Source organism: Danio aesculapii, chromosome 17, assembly GCF_903798145.1.
Source record: "Danio aesculapii chromosome 17, fDanAes4.1, whole genome shotgun sequence".
Classification (NCBI taxonomy): domain Eukaryota; kingdom Metazoa; phylum Chordata; class Actinopteri; order Cypriniformes; family Danionidae; genus Danio; species Danio aesculapii.
This window is the reverse complement of record NC_079451.1, coordinates 41,682,288-41,701,397: the sequence shown is the minus strand read 5'-3', so window position 1 is coordinate 41,701,397 and position 19,110 is coordinate 41,682,288. Positions and strand designations below refer to the sequence as shown.

The 19,110-nt window shown below is 34.3% G+C and overlaps 1 protein-coding gene across 1 annotated transcript; it reads right to left on the bottom strand.

Annotated features, from left to right (window-relative positions):
* Window positions 1-139: 139 nt before the first annotated feature.
* Window positions 140-18,788, bottom strand: adpgk2 (ADP-dependent glucokinase 2). Its single transcript, XM_056477239.1, has 6 exons — window positions 18,556-18,788; window positions 16,159-16,318; window positions 6,813-7,003; window positions 6,015-6,111; window positions 5,782-5,918; window positions 140-1,472 (listed from the first exon to the last, which is right to left on the bottom strand). The coding sequence occupies exons 1-6, from the start codon at window positions 18,746-18,748 to the stop codon at window positions 802-804; spliced, it is 1,449 nt and encodes a 482-aa protein (XP_056333214.1). The 5' UTR covers window positions 18,749-18,788; the 3' UTR covers window positions 140-801.
* Window positions 18,789-19,110: the final 322 nt, after the last annotated feature.

Genomic DNA, 19,110 nt, shown 5'->3' with positions numbered 1-19,110 from the left:
TTCCACACAAACGATTTGTGTTGGGACAACATGAAGGAATTAAGCTAACTTATTAGTTTATACAAATTTAAGTGAATGGACCATAAAACAATTAAGTTGTTCCAAAAAAAAGTCAAGAATTGTGTTGTTTCAGCTCATTTTAAGTAAGTAGTCCGAACAAACAGCATATTTTGAATGTGTCTAGCATGTGTTAGATAGCACCATTCTTTGATATTAATTTTACTAAAGAGCTTGAAGGGATAGTTCACACACAAATGAAAACTGTCATCATTTACTCATTATTTCCACCATTTATGAGTTTCTTTCTTCTGCTGAGCTCAAAAGAAGATATTTTAAAGAGCGCTCAAAACTTGTAACCATTGACTTTCATAGTATGTGTTTGTCCTACTATGGAATGGTCAATTGTTACAGGTTTCCAACATTCTTCAAAGTATCTTTTTTTGTGTTCAACACAAGAAAGAAACTCTTAAAGGATCGAAACCCCTTGAGGGAAAGTATCATTTAAATTTTGGTGTGAACTATCCCTTTAATTCTGGTCAAGATATAGATTCTTTTTAAATATGGTCTGGAAAAAAAAAGTAGGGCATTCAACATTATAAAAAATAATATATGTGTAAGTAAAGCATCATTATTAGTGAGTTATCCAATGTGAAATAAAATAGGGACACGTTCTCAACCGATTTTGTGAGATTCATACAAGGTTATTTCAGCTGGACCCGATGTTTGTATTAATATATTCCCCTGCTAAAAATTATAATAATAATAAAAAAGAAAAGAAGAAGTAAATAAAAGCATTGAATTTCAGATCTGCAGCACGAGGCCTGCAGCAGAGATGTTGTCTCCTCCTCCAGCGGTCTGATAAACCTCAGTACAAACCAGCACAGGAGCCACACAAATCTCAAAAACATCCTCATCCCAGCAGGAAACGGGTCGAGATTCCTGAAGTGGGATCCTCTGGCTTCCCTCCTGCCTGCTGATGGAGAACGATTCATCCATGATCAGCCGTGCTTTACTGAGGTCGATGTCCGGCGAGCCGCAGACGTGCCGGTTGGCCACCAGAGAGGCTTTGGCGGTGGCCGACATGGTGTTTTTCCACTGGGATCCGCGTTTGACGATGATGGCCTGGAAAGCCAGTGTGTGGACGTGAAGACGGGTGAGCGCTCGACCCGTCCCGGCCTCTCGGTGCCGCTGGTTCACCAGACGGAAGAGGTCTCTCATTTGGTCCAACACTGTGGCTACACGAGGGTTTGGGTCGGAAAGAACGGTCAGGTTACTACCGCGGAAAAGGCTGAGGAGGTTTGGTAGCTCCTGCTCATTCATGCCTAGTGAGTCAGCATGAGGAAGAACAAACTCCAGGAGATCTGACATCAGATCCTCATCCACAAAACTGGCCATCTCGAAGTGGACGGCTGTCTGAGGTGAGACCGAGGACAACATGTTCGCCAGCGTTCCCAGCAGATCCTCACGCTCTCCTGAAGGGGAAAAAAAAATTGTTATTATAAAAATTTTCAATCATCAGTACACCTGAGGTCAATGTAATGTTGTGACATTGTTTACAAGTTGTTTATTGACTTGTGAGACGTTCATTATTATATATTTTCAGCTATAACTATTAATAAATGAGAACAAATGATGGCATTCATTTATTCACAGTCTACTGTTGTTTGAACAGAGGCGTCTAGACAGTCATCTGCCCTGCCACAGCAAACCACCATTTATTGATTGAACATCCTGATAAAATTCAAATGACGACATTGTATCTTGTCTTTATGGAAAAAAAAAGTTATTTAAAGGTAGAAGTATGAAATTAAGCTCCTATAGTGCTGAAACAATAACATGTGCAGTAAATAACAGTAACAGTAATATTCCTCTGAGGCACAAAGAAAAAAAAAATAGTAAAGCAAACAAAATCAGTGAGAGCTAGAAGTTATTATAGTCTGTCTACTTTCCCAGGGCAGTTGGAAAAACATGCTAATCTCACCATGTGACAGCAGAGGGAGAGTGCCTGTATGTGGATCAAACTGCCTCTGATCCACATACAGGCTGACAATTTACAGACAGCAGCTTACATCTACAATCAGTTAACCAGCCAACATTATGTAGAAATTAACAATAGAGTTTGCAACAAATGTATAGCTTTAAATATTTGAGGTTTGGAAAGTTTGCCTCTGTGTTTGCACCACTGCATTAAGTGGATTAAAAGTAATGGTAAAGACAATGTTGTAAAGCTGCAAAAGAGTTCAAGTAAATGACATATTGCACAATGTTATCTCTACATTTTCATCATTATTATTATAAATAATAAGAATACGAAGAAGAAAAATCTGAAGTAGAATACAAAGAAGAATACGAATAATATACGAAAAACATGAAAAAAAACACAAAGAAGAAAATGATAAATAATAGTAATAAGAAAAATAAGAAGAAGAATTTGTAAAATACGAAGAAGAAGAATACAAAAAAGAATCTGAAGTAGAATACTAAGAAGAATACGAAGAAGAAAATGAAGAATATGAAGAGAAGAATACAAAGAGGAAGGATTCGTAAAAGAATAAAAAGATTAATACAAGAAATACAAAGAAGAATACAAAGAACCAAAAAAAGAATCTGAAGAAGAACACAAGGAATACAAAGACGAATAAGAAGAATACAAAGAAGAATCAGAAGTAGAATAGAAGGAGTACAAAGACGAATAAGAAGAATACAAAGAAGAATCAGAAGTAGAATACGAAGAAAAATATGAAGAAATCAAAGACGAATAACAATATGAAGAATACGAAGACGAAGAATAGAAATAAGAAGACGAATAACAATATGAAGAATACGAAGACGAAGAATAGAAATAAGAAGACGAATAACAATATGAGGAATACGAAAACGAAGAATAGAAATAACAAGACGAATAACAATATGAGGAATACGAAGACGAAGAATAGAAATAACACGACGAATAACAATGAGGAATACAAAGACGAAGAATAGAAATAACACGACGAATAACAATATGAGGAATACGAAGACGAAGAATAGAAATAAGAAGACGAATAACAATATGAGGAAGACGAAGAATAGAAATAAGACGAATAACAATATGAGGAATACGAAGACGAAGAATAGAAATAAGAAGACGAATAACAATATGAAGAATACGAAGACGAAGAATAGAAATAAGACGATTAACAATATGAAGAATACGAAGACGAAGAATAGAAATAAGAAGACGAATAACAATATGAAGAATACGAAGACGAAGAATAGAAATAACACGACAAATAACAATATGAGGAATACGAAGACGAAGAATAGAAATAAGAAGACGAATATCAATATGAGGAATACGAAGACGAAGAATAGAAATAAGAAGACGAATAACAACATGAAGAATACAAAGACGAAGAATAAAAATAAGAAGACGAATAACAATATGAAGAATACGAAGACGAAGAATAGAAATAACACGACGAATAACAATATGAGGAATACGAAGACAAAGAATAGAAATAAGAAGACGAATAACAACATGAAGAATACAAAGACGAAGAATAGAAATAAGAAGACGAATAACAATATGAAGAATACGAAGACGAAGAATAGAAATAACACGACGAATAACAATATGAGGAATACGAAGACAAAGAATAGAAATAACACGACGAATAACAATATGAGGAATACGAAGAATAGAAATAACACGATGAATAACAATATAAGGAATACGAAGACGAAGAATAGAAATAACACGACGAATATCAATATGAGGAATACGAAGACGAAGAATAGAAATAAGAAGACGAATATCAATATGAGGAATACGAAGACGAAGAATAGAAATAAGAAGACGAATAACAACATGAAGAATACAAAGACGAAGAATAGAAATAAGAAGACGAATAACAATATGAGGAATACAAAGACGAAGAATAGAAATAACACGACGAATAACAATATGAGGAATACGAAGACAAAGAATAGAAATAACACGACGAATAACAATATGAGGAATACGAAGACGAAGAATAGAAATAACACGATGAATAACAATATGAGGAATACAAAGACGAAGAATAGAAATAACACGATGAATAACAATATGAGGAATACAAAGACGAAGAATAGAAATAACACGACGAATAACAATATGAGGAATACGAAGACGAAGAATAGAAATAACACGACGAATATCAATATGAGGAATACGAAGACGAAGAATAGAAATAAGAAGACGAATAACAATATGAGGAATACGAAGACGAAGAATAGAAATAAGAAGACGAATAACAACATGAAGAATACGAAGACGAAGAATAGAAATAAGAAGACGAATAACAATATGAGGAATACGAAGACAAAGAATAGAAATAACACGACGAATAACAATGAGGAATACGAAGACGAAGAATAGAAATAACACGATGAATAACAATATGAGGAATACAAAGACGAAGAATAGAAATAACACGACGAATAACAATATGAGGAATACAAAGACGAAGAATAGAAATAACACGACGAATAACAATATGAGGAATACAAAGACGAAGAATAGAAATAACACGACGAATAACAATATGAGGAATACAAAGACGAAGAATAGAAATAACACGATGAATAACAATATGAGGAATACGAAGACGAAGAATAGAAATAACACGATGAATAACAATATGAGGAATACGAAGACGAAGAATAGAAATAACACGACGATTAACAATATGAGGAATACGAAGACGAAGAATAGAAATAAGAAGACGAATAACAATATGAGGAATACGAAGATGAAGAATAGAAATAAGAAGACGAATAACAATGAGGAATACTAAGACGAAGAATAGAAATAAGACGACGAATAACAATATGAGGAATACGAAGACGAAGAATAGAAATAACACGACGAATAACAATATGAGGAATACGAAAACGAAGAATAGAAATAACACGACGAATAACAATATGAGAAATACGAAGACGAAGAATAGAAATAAGACGAATAACAATATGAGGAATACGAAGACGAAGAATAGAAATAAGAAGACGAATAACAATATGAGGAATACGAAGACGAAGAATAAAAATAAGGAGAAGAAGAACAATATGAAGAATACGAAGACGAAGAATAGGAATAAGAAGACGAAGAACATAAATAATACAAAGGATATGAAAAATACAAATAAGAATACGAATATGAAAACTATGAATAAGAAGAGGAATATAAAGGATTCAGAAAATAATTCGGAAAAATTACAAAGAATATGAAAAAGAACAATATGAAGAGAATGAAAAGTACAAAGAAAAATATGAAGAATACAATGAATGCGAAGTATACGAAGAATATGAAAAAGAATACGAACAACAAAAAGAAATATACAAATAATAAGAATATGTATAAGAATAATGCAAAAAAGAAGAAAAAACGTTTCTTCAGCACAAAAATCATCATATTAGAATAATTTTGAATATTCCTGTGACACTAAACAATTAATATTGCTAAAAAAAATTCAGAGGCCATCAGAGGAATAAACAACATTTTAAAATCAATTTCAAAAGTGACAGTTATTGTAAATTTCAATAATAACTTCATAAAATATAATAGTTTTAAATATAATAGTATTTTTGCAGTCTTGGAAAGCAAACTTCTTTTAAGTAGATGATTTTTTTAAAAATATAATAAAAAATGCATTAATTAATAGTGTGAAATTTTTAAATGGGTGTTCAATTATGCCATTAATGAAAGCTCAATTACAGTGATATTTTTTGCTTTTTTATCTGGCTTCATTGAATTACCCTTTTTGAAAGGGAAGCTGTCCATCATCTGCAGTCCTCCAACAACGAGCAGATCTGGTTTGAAGTCGTTCAGCTTCTCCTGAAATTGCTCCATGGAGTCCAGATATGGATTATGGTCATCACTATGGACAATATACCTACAGTGATTCAAGAAAAAAAACATTCAAAAGATAAAACAACCAAAAAATCCAGATTAAAACTATAGCTCAGATAAAGAAAAATAAACTGCTCACCTGTTGGCTCTTCTGGAGGTATACGGCCCCCATGTGGCACCCGTGGGATACTCCAGAATCAAGTGAATGTCTGGCTCATCCACAGTGTTTCCAGCCACTGAAGAGAGACACAAAAATTCAGCTCAATATATAAAAATAAATAATAATAATGGAGGAGAGAGCTTTAGTAAGCAGTACTAAAATATTACAGAAAATGATCAAATTAGAACTAGACCACAATCACATACTATTTTTAGATAAAAAGAATGAGTACAGCGTGTTAAAACACCTGACGGGTCATTTATAAGACCATGCTGTAAAATCTCATTTTTGGGTAAAAGCTAAAACACCCTGCTTTAATGTTTGTTTCTTTAAATGCAAATGAGCTGCTGCTCCCTGCCCCTTTTCCAGAAGAGGGCGGAGCCTTTACAGCTTTTGTCTCAATTACTCAACAGAAGCAAGCATTTAAAGACATGTCTATTTCTATATACAGTTTTCTAAGCGCAAAGACACAAAACCGGCTGTCAGAATTATCGAACTTTAAACAAAGAGCAACATTTTACACTAAAAACTACATTAAAAGCAAAAAGCATTACTCGTTTAAACTGTTAATTTACAATTTACAAATCTCTTCGCTAATAATAATAATAATAATAATAACAACAACAACAACAATCATCATCATAATAATATTTATTTATTATTTATTTATTGCCAAAGCAGCAACTTATGGCTATTTCATGGCTTACTTCAGCATTGCAGAATAAGCGGAATACGGATAGAAACAGCACAAAGCTCCAATGATACACATTACAGCACCTGTGATTCGCTGTGAGAGGATATCAGTGAAGTCTGTGCTGAAACTGCCTCCTAAAAGCACATCGCATCCCTCCAGAGCCATCCTGCTGGCCATGACAGGTGCATTTCCTCCTATGGACCACCTGTTCCCTGGTAACTCTCTAGAAGCTTCCACCAGTTCACTGAAGAGCGTGTCGTTCACCACGAACCTCCTGAAGAAAGAGCAAAGCAAAGCAAAAGCATGATGAAAGCAGATCTGGGCTGATAACACAAGGCTGCAGGTTCAGTTATAGAGTAATGACTCTTAACTCTATTTACTGTAAATCACAATACTGCAGCCTCAAGGCATTTAGTTTTTCCACGTTTTTTCACTTTCAGATGATTCTGGATAGTTGCTAATAACATCGATAGTCAGTTTCTTTATAGTCTATTCTGGATTTTTTGATTTTCTGGATTAAATTAGCAAAAGAGACCTACTAGACATGTGCCGATATTCAATAATCCAATATAAACTGTTTAAAAAAAATAAAGGAAACACTTAAACAACACAATGTAACTCCAAGTATTCCCTTTATTTATTTTGAGCAGTATATATTGTGATAATAAACATACACAATATAGATATCGTGGGCACTTCAAAATACTGTGAATAGTTATATATTATTTAAACTGTTATAGGTGCCTTTTTAAAGAATATTCACATAAGTGGTTATAAATCAACGCACCAAATGCTTGAAGACTTTATTTATTTTCAAACATTAACATTAATTAATAAACATTAACATTACAGCATAACAGTAAGGCTCCATTTATTAACTAAAGTCAATGTAATGACAAACGGAACCACTTATTAAGCATAGCTGATGTTAATTTCTTGCCTTATAATGCATTAAAATCAGACCTTTTTTAAATGAAGCTATTAACATTCATTAGATTTTTTTTAAATTAACTTTAACATAACAATAATATCGCTATTTCTCACTGTTGATTTTAATGCATTGACATCAAACACTACAGAATACACAAGACATGTCACTCGCATTATTTTAGATGGGAAAAAGTGTAACGGTCAATATGGCGAATGAAGCCCCGCCTTCTAGTACAGGAGCTAATCAGCGATCGCAACAGACTGACGATTCTCCGGCGAAGGGGGTCAGACCAGAGCTGAGTTTCTGCAGATTTTGTGTGATTTGAACGTTTATAGATGAAACAAAAGAGACAGCTGTTATTTAATTTAATTGTTGATTAATCTTGGCAAGTAATTTTGGAGAATTTGATGTTTTCCCATTCAAACAGAATACCCGAGGAGTGTTTCAACAATGGCCGCCGAGCGAAATGACTTTCCTTAAAGAGCCCATATTATAGATGAAATAGGGTCATATTTAGGTTGTAAGGGTCTCCAACAACAGTCTAATATGCATGCAAGGTCAAACAACACTTTGATGGTCTTATAATCTGCATTTATTTTTACCTAATTATCCCAGCGACTCCCATATGAATCGTTCAGCGATTCATTTGTACCCAAACCCGTCCTCAGCGCGAAGCTAATCTGCACTGATTGGACCAATGACAGGCTGCTGCGATTGGTCGACGACACGGACAGGCTTCAGGGCGAGAGAGTGAAATGCCCAGCAGATTATCAACAATATAAAAGTAGTCACAGTGCACACACGCTTCATAGTGGATTTTGGCTGCCAGTGGGTGAATGTAAATACAGACGATGGACTAGAAAATACTGACGACTAACTATTTTATCAAGCAAAAAGTCCAAGAACTGGCGAGGATATGTCCTAGCAGTCTACTTGCTCTTTTTACACACACACAGGGCCGGCGCGTCCAGAATAGAGACGGCGCGGCGGCGACACCTCCCTCCCCCTCCGCGTCCTCAGTTACATCCGCGATTACAACCCTAAGATTTCAACCGCGACACAACCCCCCCCGGTCCTCACTTTACAAACGGGTCCTTTTGATCACCCTTTGCCTAGAGCTTTACCCTGTTCAGAGACACACACACACACACACACACACACACATCAACCTCCTAAGAGGAGACACTCACACAAACGGCCGTCCTCAGAGGAGCCACACACACACACATCACACACACACACACACACACATAGCTGACTATCCATAAACAAAGCGGCACGCGTCGCGTTTTCAACGTAGCTTTACACGCGATATGAGAATATAAAGAGTTAACCTGATACAGTACACGCGGTTACAAGTAACAAAACACAACTAAATGCATAATTTGCAAGCTAGAGTAAACGAGGCAACAATTTTAATCGCATGTACTTACACTGGTGAAATGGGGGAAGAAACTGATTCATGATCCACTGATCCTTGTTCTGACAGTCTTTACCGATCCTTCCTTTAACAAACGGATGAAGTCTTCTTTGTAAGCAGGTAGTTTCCAGAGGCTCTCGATCTGCTCAAGGCTGGGCTATATTGCTAAGGTTTCATCTTTGGGTGAACTGTCAATAATCTCCATCTGCACAGCGTGACTTCATTCGACCGGTGTCTGTGTGTGTCTCTGTGTGTGTGTGTGTGTGACTTTTTTCTGTTAGTGGGCGGGGCCGCAGGTTTCAAATCTCCCGGGCTTGCGCATGCAACTACTTGTGTTTCGTAGCTGCGTCATCTTGAAACACCTAATAACTCGTTATCAAGACGACTCGTTTGAAGCACTATGAGTCGACTCTTTTATAGATGAATCAATAGTTTTAAACACTGTACACTTACAGATTTAAGCCTTAGCTGGATATTTCACTTCACTTAGAGCTGTGTGACACACTACATGGAAGGGCATTTTCAAAAAGCCATAATATGGGCTCTTTAAAGGTTCAAGACACCCTGGAGTACTTTTTTTGACATTTTAACAGATTTGTGTGTGTTGAGCATCAGTTAAGACAACGTTCGCACCTGTCAGGTTTAGTTGTGGGGAAAACTGGACCATTCTAAGCTTTTGTCAGCTTATTATATCTAACGGGTTTAAAATAGTTTTAAGATGGAATCAAAGTGTGATGTAGCCCGAATTTGCTAGTAAAGTGGTGACGCGTAGGTTTCTCATTATTATTATTAGCGTAGTTTTCTTAACCTGTGAGAAGACCCTGCTTGTTAATTATTTATGAGAGGACATGCTTTCCGAAGGCAAGGCAGACCTGCCAAGCTGTGAGACCCAATGACTGGATAAGACTGCGTCCACACACAGCACGGGTCATATGTGTTTGTTTCCATGATCCATAGGGTTTGTTGCATGCTTTTCCCCCGATTTTGTCAGGGCCGATACAGCAAAGCTGTTGATTTGCAGCAAGCAGTTTTGTCGGGAGAACTATACAAGAATTGGAGAACGGCAGACTTTGTCTTTTATCAGTTGAGTTCTTTACCATTCAGACACATCGCTTATATCCGTGCTGCTGTGTTTGCTATATGTTTAAAATCCTCCAGATTACCGACAGGGCTAATGGTTGGAATGGACAGGACAAGAGACCTGCTGCACTGCTATCCACTGTGTCTGCATTCAGACCCTGGGACTGAGAAGTAGAGAAGTTCTCCTCATTTATAGTGTTTATATATACACGGTTATCTTTATAATGATATAACAAATTGTGGTTATGTGTATATGACACTACGAATAACAAATGTAGCAGGACATTAAATAGCTTATTTATTTCTTTACATTATTTCTTTGCATTTTAACTTTGTAAACTATAAGATCATGCGTCTCCTCACGGTTTGTGTCTCATATGGTGAGCCAACTGACAACAGTTGTTTGCTCCCCTCTTTCTCCCCTGCTCTGCTGGCCACGCCCACTCCTCCCTCTGCTTCACGCCCATCTCGGAACACTTTTTGAAAAAATCCTGAAGTGGACTTGAACCAAAAGACGGGGGTTTCATGGCCCTTTAAAGGGACTTTGCAAACGTTTACTGCTGAGACTTTAGGGTCACCTATTGTAGGCTACTATCATCCTTTTGCAATTTAAATTATTATTATTAATTACTCTAAACATGTATATACAAAAAAGGAATCCACTAAGTATTTTGGGCTATTATACCTGTTGAACTAATTCTTTTTGTAGCTTAGTTCAATATCGTGATAATACAGTGTACTAGTGTATCAATTAGTATATCAATAAGTATATTCAATGATGCATCAATATTTCAACAAGTAGCGATACTGGAATACTTAAAACAAATACGATATTAATTTTTGTTAGTTTCGATACCGGCTTTACTCTCTCCCTCTCACCAGCAGCAAATATAAAGTAGCAGTAAAAATCAAAAATATCGCTAAATAAAATGCAAAATGTAAACACTTTCAAGATTGCACATTTCTCACAATGCTGTTATTCATGTTTCTGTCTGCATCCCCATAACGGTGTGTAATACTGCGCTCATATAAATTATGAAAAAAGTATTACTAAAAACAATGTATTTTGTGACACCACAAAATAAACGATTATTTTATCATATTATCCAACGACAGGCTTTTTATTTTGTCCATACCATAGACTGTAAAATATTTGGACGTAGCATCCGTGACGTCACCCGAAGGTTTCTGAAGACTACAAATGAAGCTACCAGTAGGCGCGGCCAACCGTCGCCATTTTGTTCTCGCGTCATCACACCCACGGCGGGATACCAAACAAGGGCAAAGAGGCGGAGAGTGAGCGGAGCTACAGACACCTGCTGGCACTTTGCTTAGACCTGGCAGACAGACTTTACTTTGGGAGAACGCTTGATACTTTATTACCTGCGACTCGTTTGTGTTTTGGCCACATGTGCTTGGGTGTACACTATATCAATAAAGTTTTTAGACTTTTAAAAACACTGTAGTAATACAGTGAGCCACTAAACATTGTTCTTATGACGTTTTTCTACAGGAGGAAAACGCGAACTACTTCCAAACACTTCAAATATAGTCTGTGTTAGTAATCCAGGCATAACACTGTATGATAACGCTTCAGATGACTGTTCTAGAGCCTACAGCTAATCAATCTGTCACATTCTGGAGTGCTTTACAGGTCTAAAGAAAATTATTAATGATAAATGATCTTAAATAAAACAAATACATTTATAGAGATGGTATACAAGTATATAACTCTACTCACATGGGTAACGGAGACCACGTGGATGGTTTGTGAGCACAATTAAATGCACACAGCATCCCATATCATCTGATAATTGTAAGAAATAAGTCCAAAAGGCAGCTGACTGTGTAAAGCTACATAAAACAAAACAAAAATACGATGAATATGCTGAGATCAGTGGCTAATCTGCCGGATTCAGCTGAGGTGAAGTGACAGCGACCAGCGAGACCTAGCTGTCACTCAAGTGGCCAAGCCCTTAATTATGCAAACTTAATAAAACCTAATATAAAGGAAATGGATGAGTTATAAAAAAATTCACCCCCCTCACAGTTGTCATGGAGGGTAATAATAGCTATATGAACCAACATCGTTCTTTGTACCAGGCTGTAAACACCTTTTTTTTCTGCTGTAAAGTTAACCATTCTAACAGTGGGCTCAATTGCAATTTGCTCTATTATGGAGCCAGGACTAGCGGAATTTTGATGAATTGCAGTTTCAGTTACTTCCGTATTGGCTTCCCGAGGGAGAGCGGGAGGTTGCCGCTTGGTCCATACGATATATAGAGTCATATTGCACAGCCCAAAACAAGTGCAAATTTGAGAACCTATGCAATTTTGGTAATACATTTTTGAACAGTTATTAAAGCTATTTAAAGAGTTATTGCTAATGTGAGACTTCAGTGTTGCATTAATCACAAACATTCATTCTGCACACACACAAAAAAAACACAAAATAAATGTAATTGTGAGTATATCTGTGTGTTTTAACAAAAGAAAATTTCACTGCAGTAAATTGTTAATTTTCTCATCAGTCAGTGGATAAGTGGTAAGAGCTGCAACCTGAACATACAGCATTCTTTCCAAAAGCTTTCACAGAACTGTCAGGCTTAAATGCCTCTCTGGTTAAAAAGAATGAAAATAAATGCTCCACTATGACTGATGGTTATAATCTAGAAGAGAAATGCAGCCGTCAATCCAAACACGGATCTCTGAATGCTTCAGTGTCTCAGTGGAAGCAGTAAATTCAGACGTGCCTTTAAACAGCGTCTCAACTTCACTGCAATATTATCTTGAGAGGCCAGTCGTTCCTCTGTCAAGTGTGAATTCTCATGTTGAACGCAGCTGCTATATTGCAAGCATAACAAAATGATGAGTCCAATGCATTTCAGTGCAACAAATTCATGTAGTTCTTAAAATTTTAACTATTATTTTAATAATAATGACACTGATCATAGTTATTGTGATCTACACCATCAATAATAACTGGCTACAATAACAGACAACCGCTAAATTAAGTAGATGATGATGATGATGAATTTTTTATTTAATGCCATGTCAGCAACAAAGGCTATTTTCATCGCAAGAACATTTCATTAATAAATATTAAACATAGAATTAAAAACAACAAACAAATGAATACATAAATTACATAAGATTTTTAAAGTTATTACATTATAAATATTCAAAAATTTCTCCTGGTGACACTAAATATCTCCTTAAGAGATTTTAATTTCATTAAAAAGCCTTCTACACTCTTAAATTAAAAATGTAATTTAGTGTAATACAAATGTAGAAATTTATAGTCTTATTTATTCAAATAACAAATATTTGAGTAATATTTAGAGCAAGAATCATTTGATGACATATTAAATGGTTATATTAATACATTACAGCGTAATAAAAGAAAATACTAATTAAAATTATAACATTTTAATCTTTATACTTTTGCCCATTAATAATATTTACCTATTTGTCAGCAATAATTTATTTAAAATACAACATAACTTAATGTGATCGTTTACTCTTAACTATATTTTAAGAAGTACAGGCCAAAATAAGAATGTAGTTATTATTATAACTCTTATAATTTTATTAATATGACACTTTGTTGTTGTTGCAGCATCCGCTGATCATAGTTAATTTGATTTACACCTTCTACAATAACTGGCTATAATAAAAGACAACCATTAAACTAAAAAAAATGCTGTTTAGTGTTATACAAATGTAGAAATTTATAGTCTTATTTATTCAAATGACAAATATTAATTTAGTCATTTTTAGAGCAAGTATCATTTAATGACATATTAAATGGTTATATTAATACATTACAGCGTATTAAAAGAAAATACTAATTAAATTATGACATTTTTTATCTTTATACTTCTGCCTATTAATACTTTATAGCCATTAGCCAGCAATAATTTATTAAAAACACAACACAACTTAATATGATCACTTATGAGAGTTATGTACAGTTAAGTCAGAATTATTAGCTCCCCTTTGAATTTTTTTTTCTTTCCCAAACGATGTTTAACAGAGCAAGGAAATTTTCACAGTACGTCTGATAATATTTTTTCTTCTGGAGAAAGTCTTATTTGTTTATTTCGGCTAGAATAAAAGCACTTCTTAATTTTTAAAAAAAATTATTTTAAGGTTAAAATAATTAGCCCCATTAAGCTATATTTTTCAATAGTCTACAGAACAAACCATCATTATACAATAATTATAATCAATAATTAATTACCCTAACCTGCCTAGTTAACCTAATTAACCTAGTTAAGACTTTAAATGTCACTTTAGCTGTATAGAAGTGTCTTGGAAAACATCTAGTCAAATATTATTTACTGTCATCATGGCAAAGATAAAATAAATCAGTTATTAGAAATGAGTTATTAAAACTATAATGTTTACAAATGTGTTGAAAAAAAATCTCTCCGTTAAAAAGAAATTGGGGAAACAAATAAACAAGGGGGCAAATTATACACGGGGCTTCAACTGTATATATGTATGTATGTATGTATGTATGTATGTATGTATGTATGTATGTATGTATGTATGTATGTATGTATGTATATATATATATATATATATATATATATATATATATATATATATATATATATATATATATATATATATATATATATATATATATATATATATAAATAAATATATATGTGTATGTTTGTATGTATGTATGTATGTATATGTGTATATATATATTTGTTTTACTTATTTTTGTCTTATATTTTAATTATATTATGTAATTTAATAGTAACTTAAAACGTAAAAGGAGACTCTTTAGTTGCATTTAATATGCTTTCTATAAATATATACAATTAATTAAATGGGACTTCTCTTAGTGGGACGTCAAATTGACCCACATACGACATTACAGTAAATGTAGTTTAAGTGTAATTACTGATATTGTAAATTACTCTCATTTAAAACAGCAAATATGCCATGAAAATCACTTACAATGTGAAAAAGTATAACAGTACATTATATCATTATTATAATAAGTCAGGTAATAGTTTATTATTTAATATTTTTTACATAATAAATGTAATCTATTCCATGCATGCGTCTAATTATTATCATTTGCTGCATTTCTTAAATTAAAGCGATAGTTCACTCTAAAATAAAAATGCACTCACTATTTACTCTCCTTCAAGTGCTCTGAGAATTTTTCAGCTGTTAAACATAAAAAGCAGATATTTTGAAGAAGGTTGAAAACCTGTAACCATTGACTTTCATAGCATTTGTTTTTCCTACTATGAAAGTCAAAGCATTTCAGCTTTCTTCAAAATGTCTTTTTACTATTCAACAGAAGAAAAAACTCATGATGCATATCATTTCCAACATGGAAAGCATAATTACAACAGCACATTATATCATTATTACAACAAATTAGGTCAAAGTTTATTATCTATTATTTTATATAAAATGAACATATGCTATTGCATGCATCTCTTCACTTAAAGCGATAGTTCACCCTAAAATTAAAATGTACTCACTATTCACTCTTCTTCAAGTGCTCGGAGTTTATTTTTCTTCTGCTGAACACAAAAGCAGATATTTTGAAGAATGTTGAAAACCTGCAACCATTGACTTTCATAGTATTTGTTTTTTTTACTAAGGAAGTCAAAGCATTTCAGCTTTCTTCAAAATATCCTTTTACTATTCAACAGAAAAAAACTAACTCTTATAAAGGTTTTGGAACAAGTAAGTAAATGATTGTTTTGGGTGAACTATCCCTTTAAAAATCTGCACCTAATGACTAAACTCACCTTGGAATCAATTCATTTGATGCAATCACAACTATTAACCATTAAGAAACACAAAAACGGAAGTCTGCAATCAGTTAAACAGTGTTAAACTTGTTAAACCGTTTAATTGACCCCAGGCTTCAAGTCAAATAACTCACAACAGATGAATCATTACGCAATCTTCGCAATCCCGAGGGCTTTGTGAGCATGCTCGAACGGCTCTCACTTACTCTGAAGCAGCTCCAGGGGAGAAAAAGTAAGCGAAACTCTGGGCCAGCTGCTCTGCGTTTTCGATGTAGTCATGGTGGAGCGGCTGATCTGTGGGCTTCAAACCTATTTTGTTCAGCAGCGTCACTCCGTCGACTATGATATCCACGCAGCCACCAAAACCTGATGACACAGATGAATGATACATGTCAAGTCATCTAATCTAATGTTAAAAGCAGGCAATTTGACCATTTCAACTTTGAACCCGACCATCCAAATAAACACACCTTAAATTATAGGTCATAAAATGTCTGAGATGAACTGGATTAGATGCCATACATAGTTGCCCAATGCTAACATGACTGCAAACCAAAGCAGATGTTTGTTGGAAAGCAATAGAGTTGGAATTATTGAACGGGGATTGAAAATGTTGATGGTGTCTGGTTAGTTTGAACTGATATCAACACAATCAATAGATGACAGAAGATATAGAACTTACTTTTGCATGCACTGATTGTAATTTAAAGGGATAGTTCATGCAAAACTAAAAATTCTGTAATCATTTACTCACCCTTTACTTGTTTCTAGGGCTGGGCAGTATGATGGTATATAATATGGTTACCGCAAAATTAAATGTATATCGTAGAATATTTTTTTATTCCATGTATACCGCGAAAATATAAATAAGTTCTACATATCGTGAAAGATTTCATTACCGGGAAATAAGCCCTCATACCGTAAAATCAAATCTTGTTCATACTGCCCAGCTGTTTTTGTTTTGTTGAACACAAAAGAAGATGTTTTGAAGAATGTTGTAAAGCAGGAGCCATTGACTTCCGTAGTATTTAGAACTTTGGAAATTAATGGCTGCTGATTTCCAACATTCTACAGAATATCTACTTTTGTGCTCAACAGAAGAAAGAAACAGGGTTGGAATAACTTAAAGGCAAGTAAATGAGAACAGAATGTTTTTGTTTTTTTTTTGGGGGGGGGGGGTGTTGGGGGGTGCTCGACCCTTTTAAGCAACAAAACAGGCTGTGCAGGAGACTCAGGTTAATGATTGAAGACTTTTGGTAAACAGAAGGCCTAAACCTGGTTGTCTAAGCTTTCGACCACTTAGTGTGTTGTTACTACAGCTGAGACGCTTAAAGCAAACAAAAAAAGCAACATCAACAACAAAAAAAGATGCAAATCTAACATGCAAAAAAGCACCACATACTGTAGGCTGGATCCTAGAAGATAACAATAGTCACAAGCAAAACCGGCCATGTTATCAGACTAAATATAGAATTTAATATCAGGAAACACCAGAAATGTGTGCATGAGCATAACTTCTAAATAAACTCCTTAAAATAAATAAATGATCGCAGATTTGCAAAGGTATTATTATAGTAGTATATTTACACTTGTTACAATTGTTTATTGTGTCATGTTTTACATAAGAGCAATGTTATAAAAATGCATTCTGTGAATGCATATCATCATTATAATATCTTGCCTGTGATCAAATGCGCTTTTTTTGGGGATTTTACTTTTTACATTACTCTCTTGGAACCAGTTAACAAGTTTAAATGACAACTGTTAACTATTAACTCATACTGATACAATCAGTATTGTACTTGTTGAATTGTTTGTAAAATTGGTTAAGCAAGCACAGGTTGTACACAACCTCTACCAAAAAAATATCAATTTTATATTTTAACAAATGTACATCAATAAATTTAAGGTACAAAAATAAAACTCAACATTAAACCAACACTCTCAAATAAAAAGCAATCAAAACTAAGAAGCTAACACAGGCAAAACAGGTCATTTTAAATAAAAAAAATTAAGCTTTTAACGAGTAACATCACTAATATATGCAAATCTGCACATAACAAATTAGCTGCTATTTGTTAAAATGAATAATCTATACACTCTAAATAATTAGCAAACCAACTTGTAAACAAACACTCAGAAATAAAGGTACAAAAGCTATCACTGGGGAGTAGCTTTTCAAAAAAAACGTATTAACAAATTAATTATATATCTTTGTACATTATATGTACATTTAAGATACAACATGGACCCTTCAAGTACAGAAGTATACCATTATTTCTGTGAGTAAATACATTTAAATCATAAAAATAAAAGAAATATATATTCAATAAATAAGTATTTTTGCTGATTTACAAAATAATTAAATCACATACTTAAAATATCATTATATAATAAATACGCCACATCTCTTGGCCACACATAAAATGAAAAATAAATATTACATAAATACAGTCCAAATGATTTGTATATATATTGTACATATCAATGAATAAATCAACGTTTTTATATTAATTCTAAACTTACAGATCAGAGGGTCCATTCACATCTTATCATCATAATGTTGTAATTATATGCTGTTAAGTGCACTTAAAAGTCAGTACCTATGGCCACTCTCGGTCTGGACACGCCGTTCATGCCCACTTTCCGCTCCGCGCGCAGCAATGAAGACAAAACCGCGTCCAACCGGTCGTCCAGAACAGAACTGTCTGGAGATCGAAACCAATACGCCACCAAAACCACTGCAAGAGACAAAAACGAGCCATATTTGACACCAGAGTGCAGCTCAATGGCCATGGCAGATGTGTGCACACACTCCTGCCTCCTCTCTTTCTTCCCGAACTGTCTGCGTGCGTGTATGTGTGTGATGATGAAGCAAGAGGCGGATGTTTTCTTCTATCACAGAAATTGAAGCGAGTAGAAAGGCACTTCGCGTGAGTGTATTGACACAGAAAAGAGTTTGAAATAATAACTAATACTTTAAATATATAATATGTGATGTTAGTTTAATACGTATTAAGATTCTCACTGTATTTGTCCGTTAAATAAAACAATACATTCGTATTCCAACGAGCGCCAACGTAGCATGTTGTCACGTGTTAACTGTTACTTTTCTACTCGCTTGTTGAATGGACCAATAATTCGTAAGTTCGTGATTA

Coding starts and splice junctions, on each gene's coding strand:
- adpgk2 (XM_056477239.1), bottom strand. CDS start 18,748: ATGGCCATTGAGCTGCACTCTGGTGTCAAATATGGCTCGTTTTTGTCT. Junction 6,112..6,812: donor CCTCTCACAGCGAATCACAG/GTGCTGTAATGT, acceptor GTCTCTCTTCAG/TGGCTGGAAACACTGTGGAT. Junction 1,473..5,781: donor CAGCTTCCCTTTCAAAAAGG/GTAATTCAATGA, acceptor TTTCCCCTTCAG/GAGAGCGTGAGGATCTGCTG.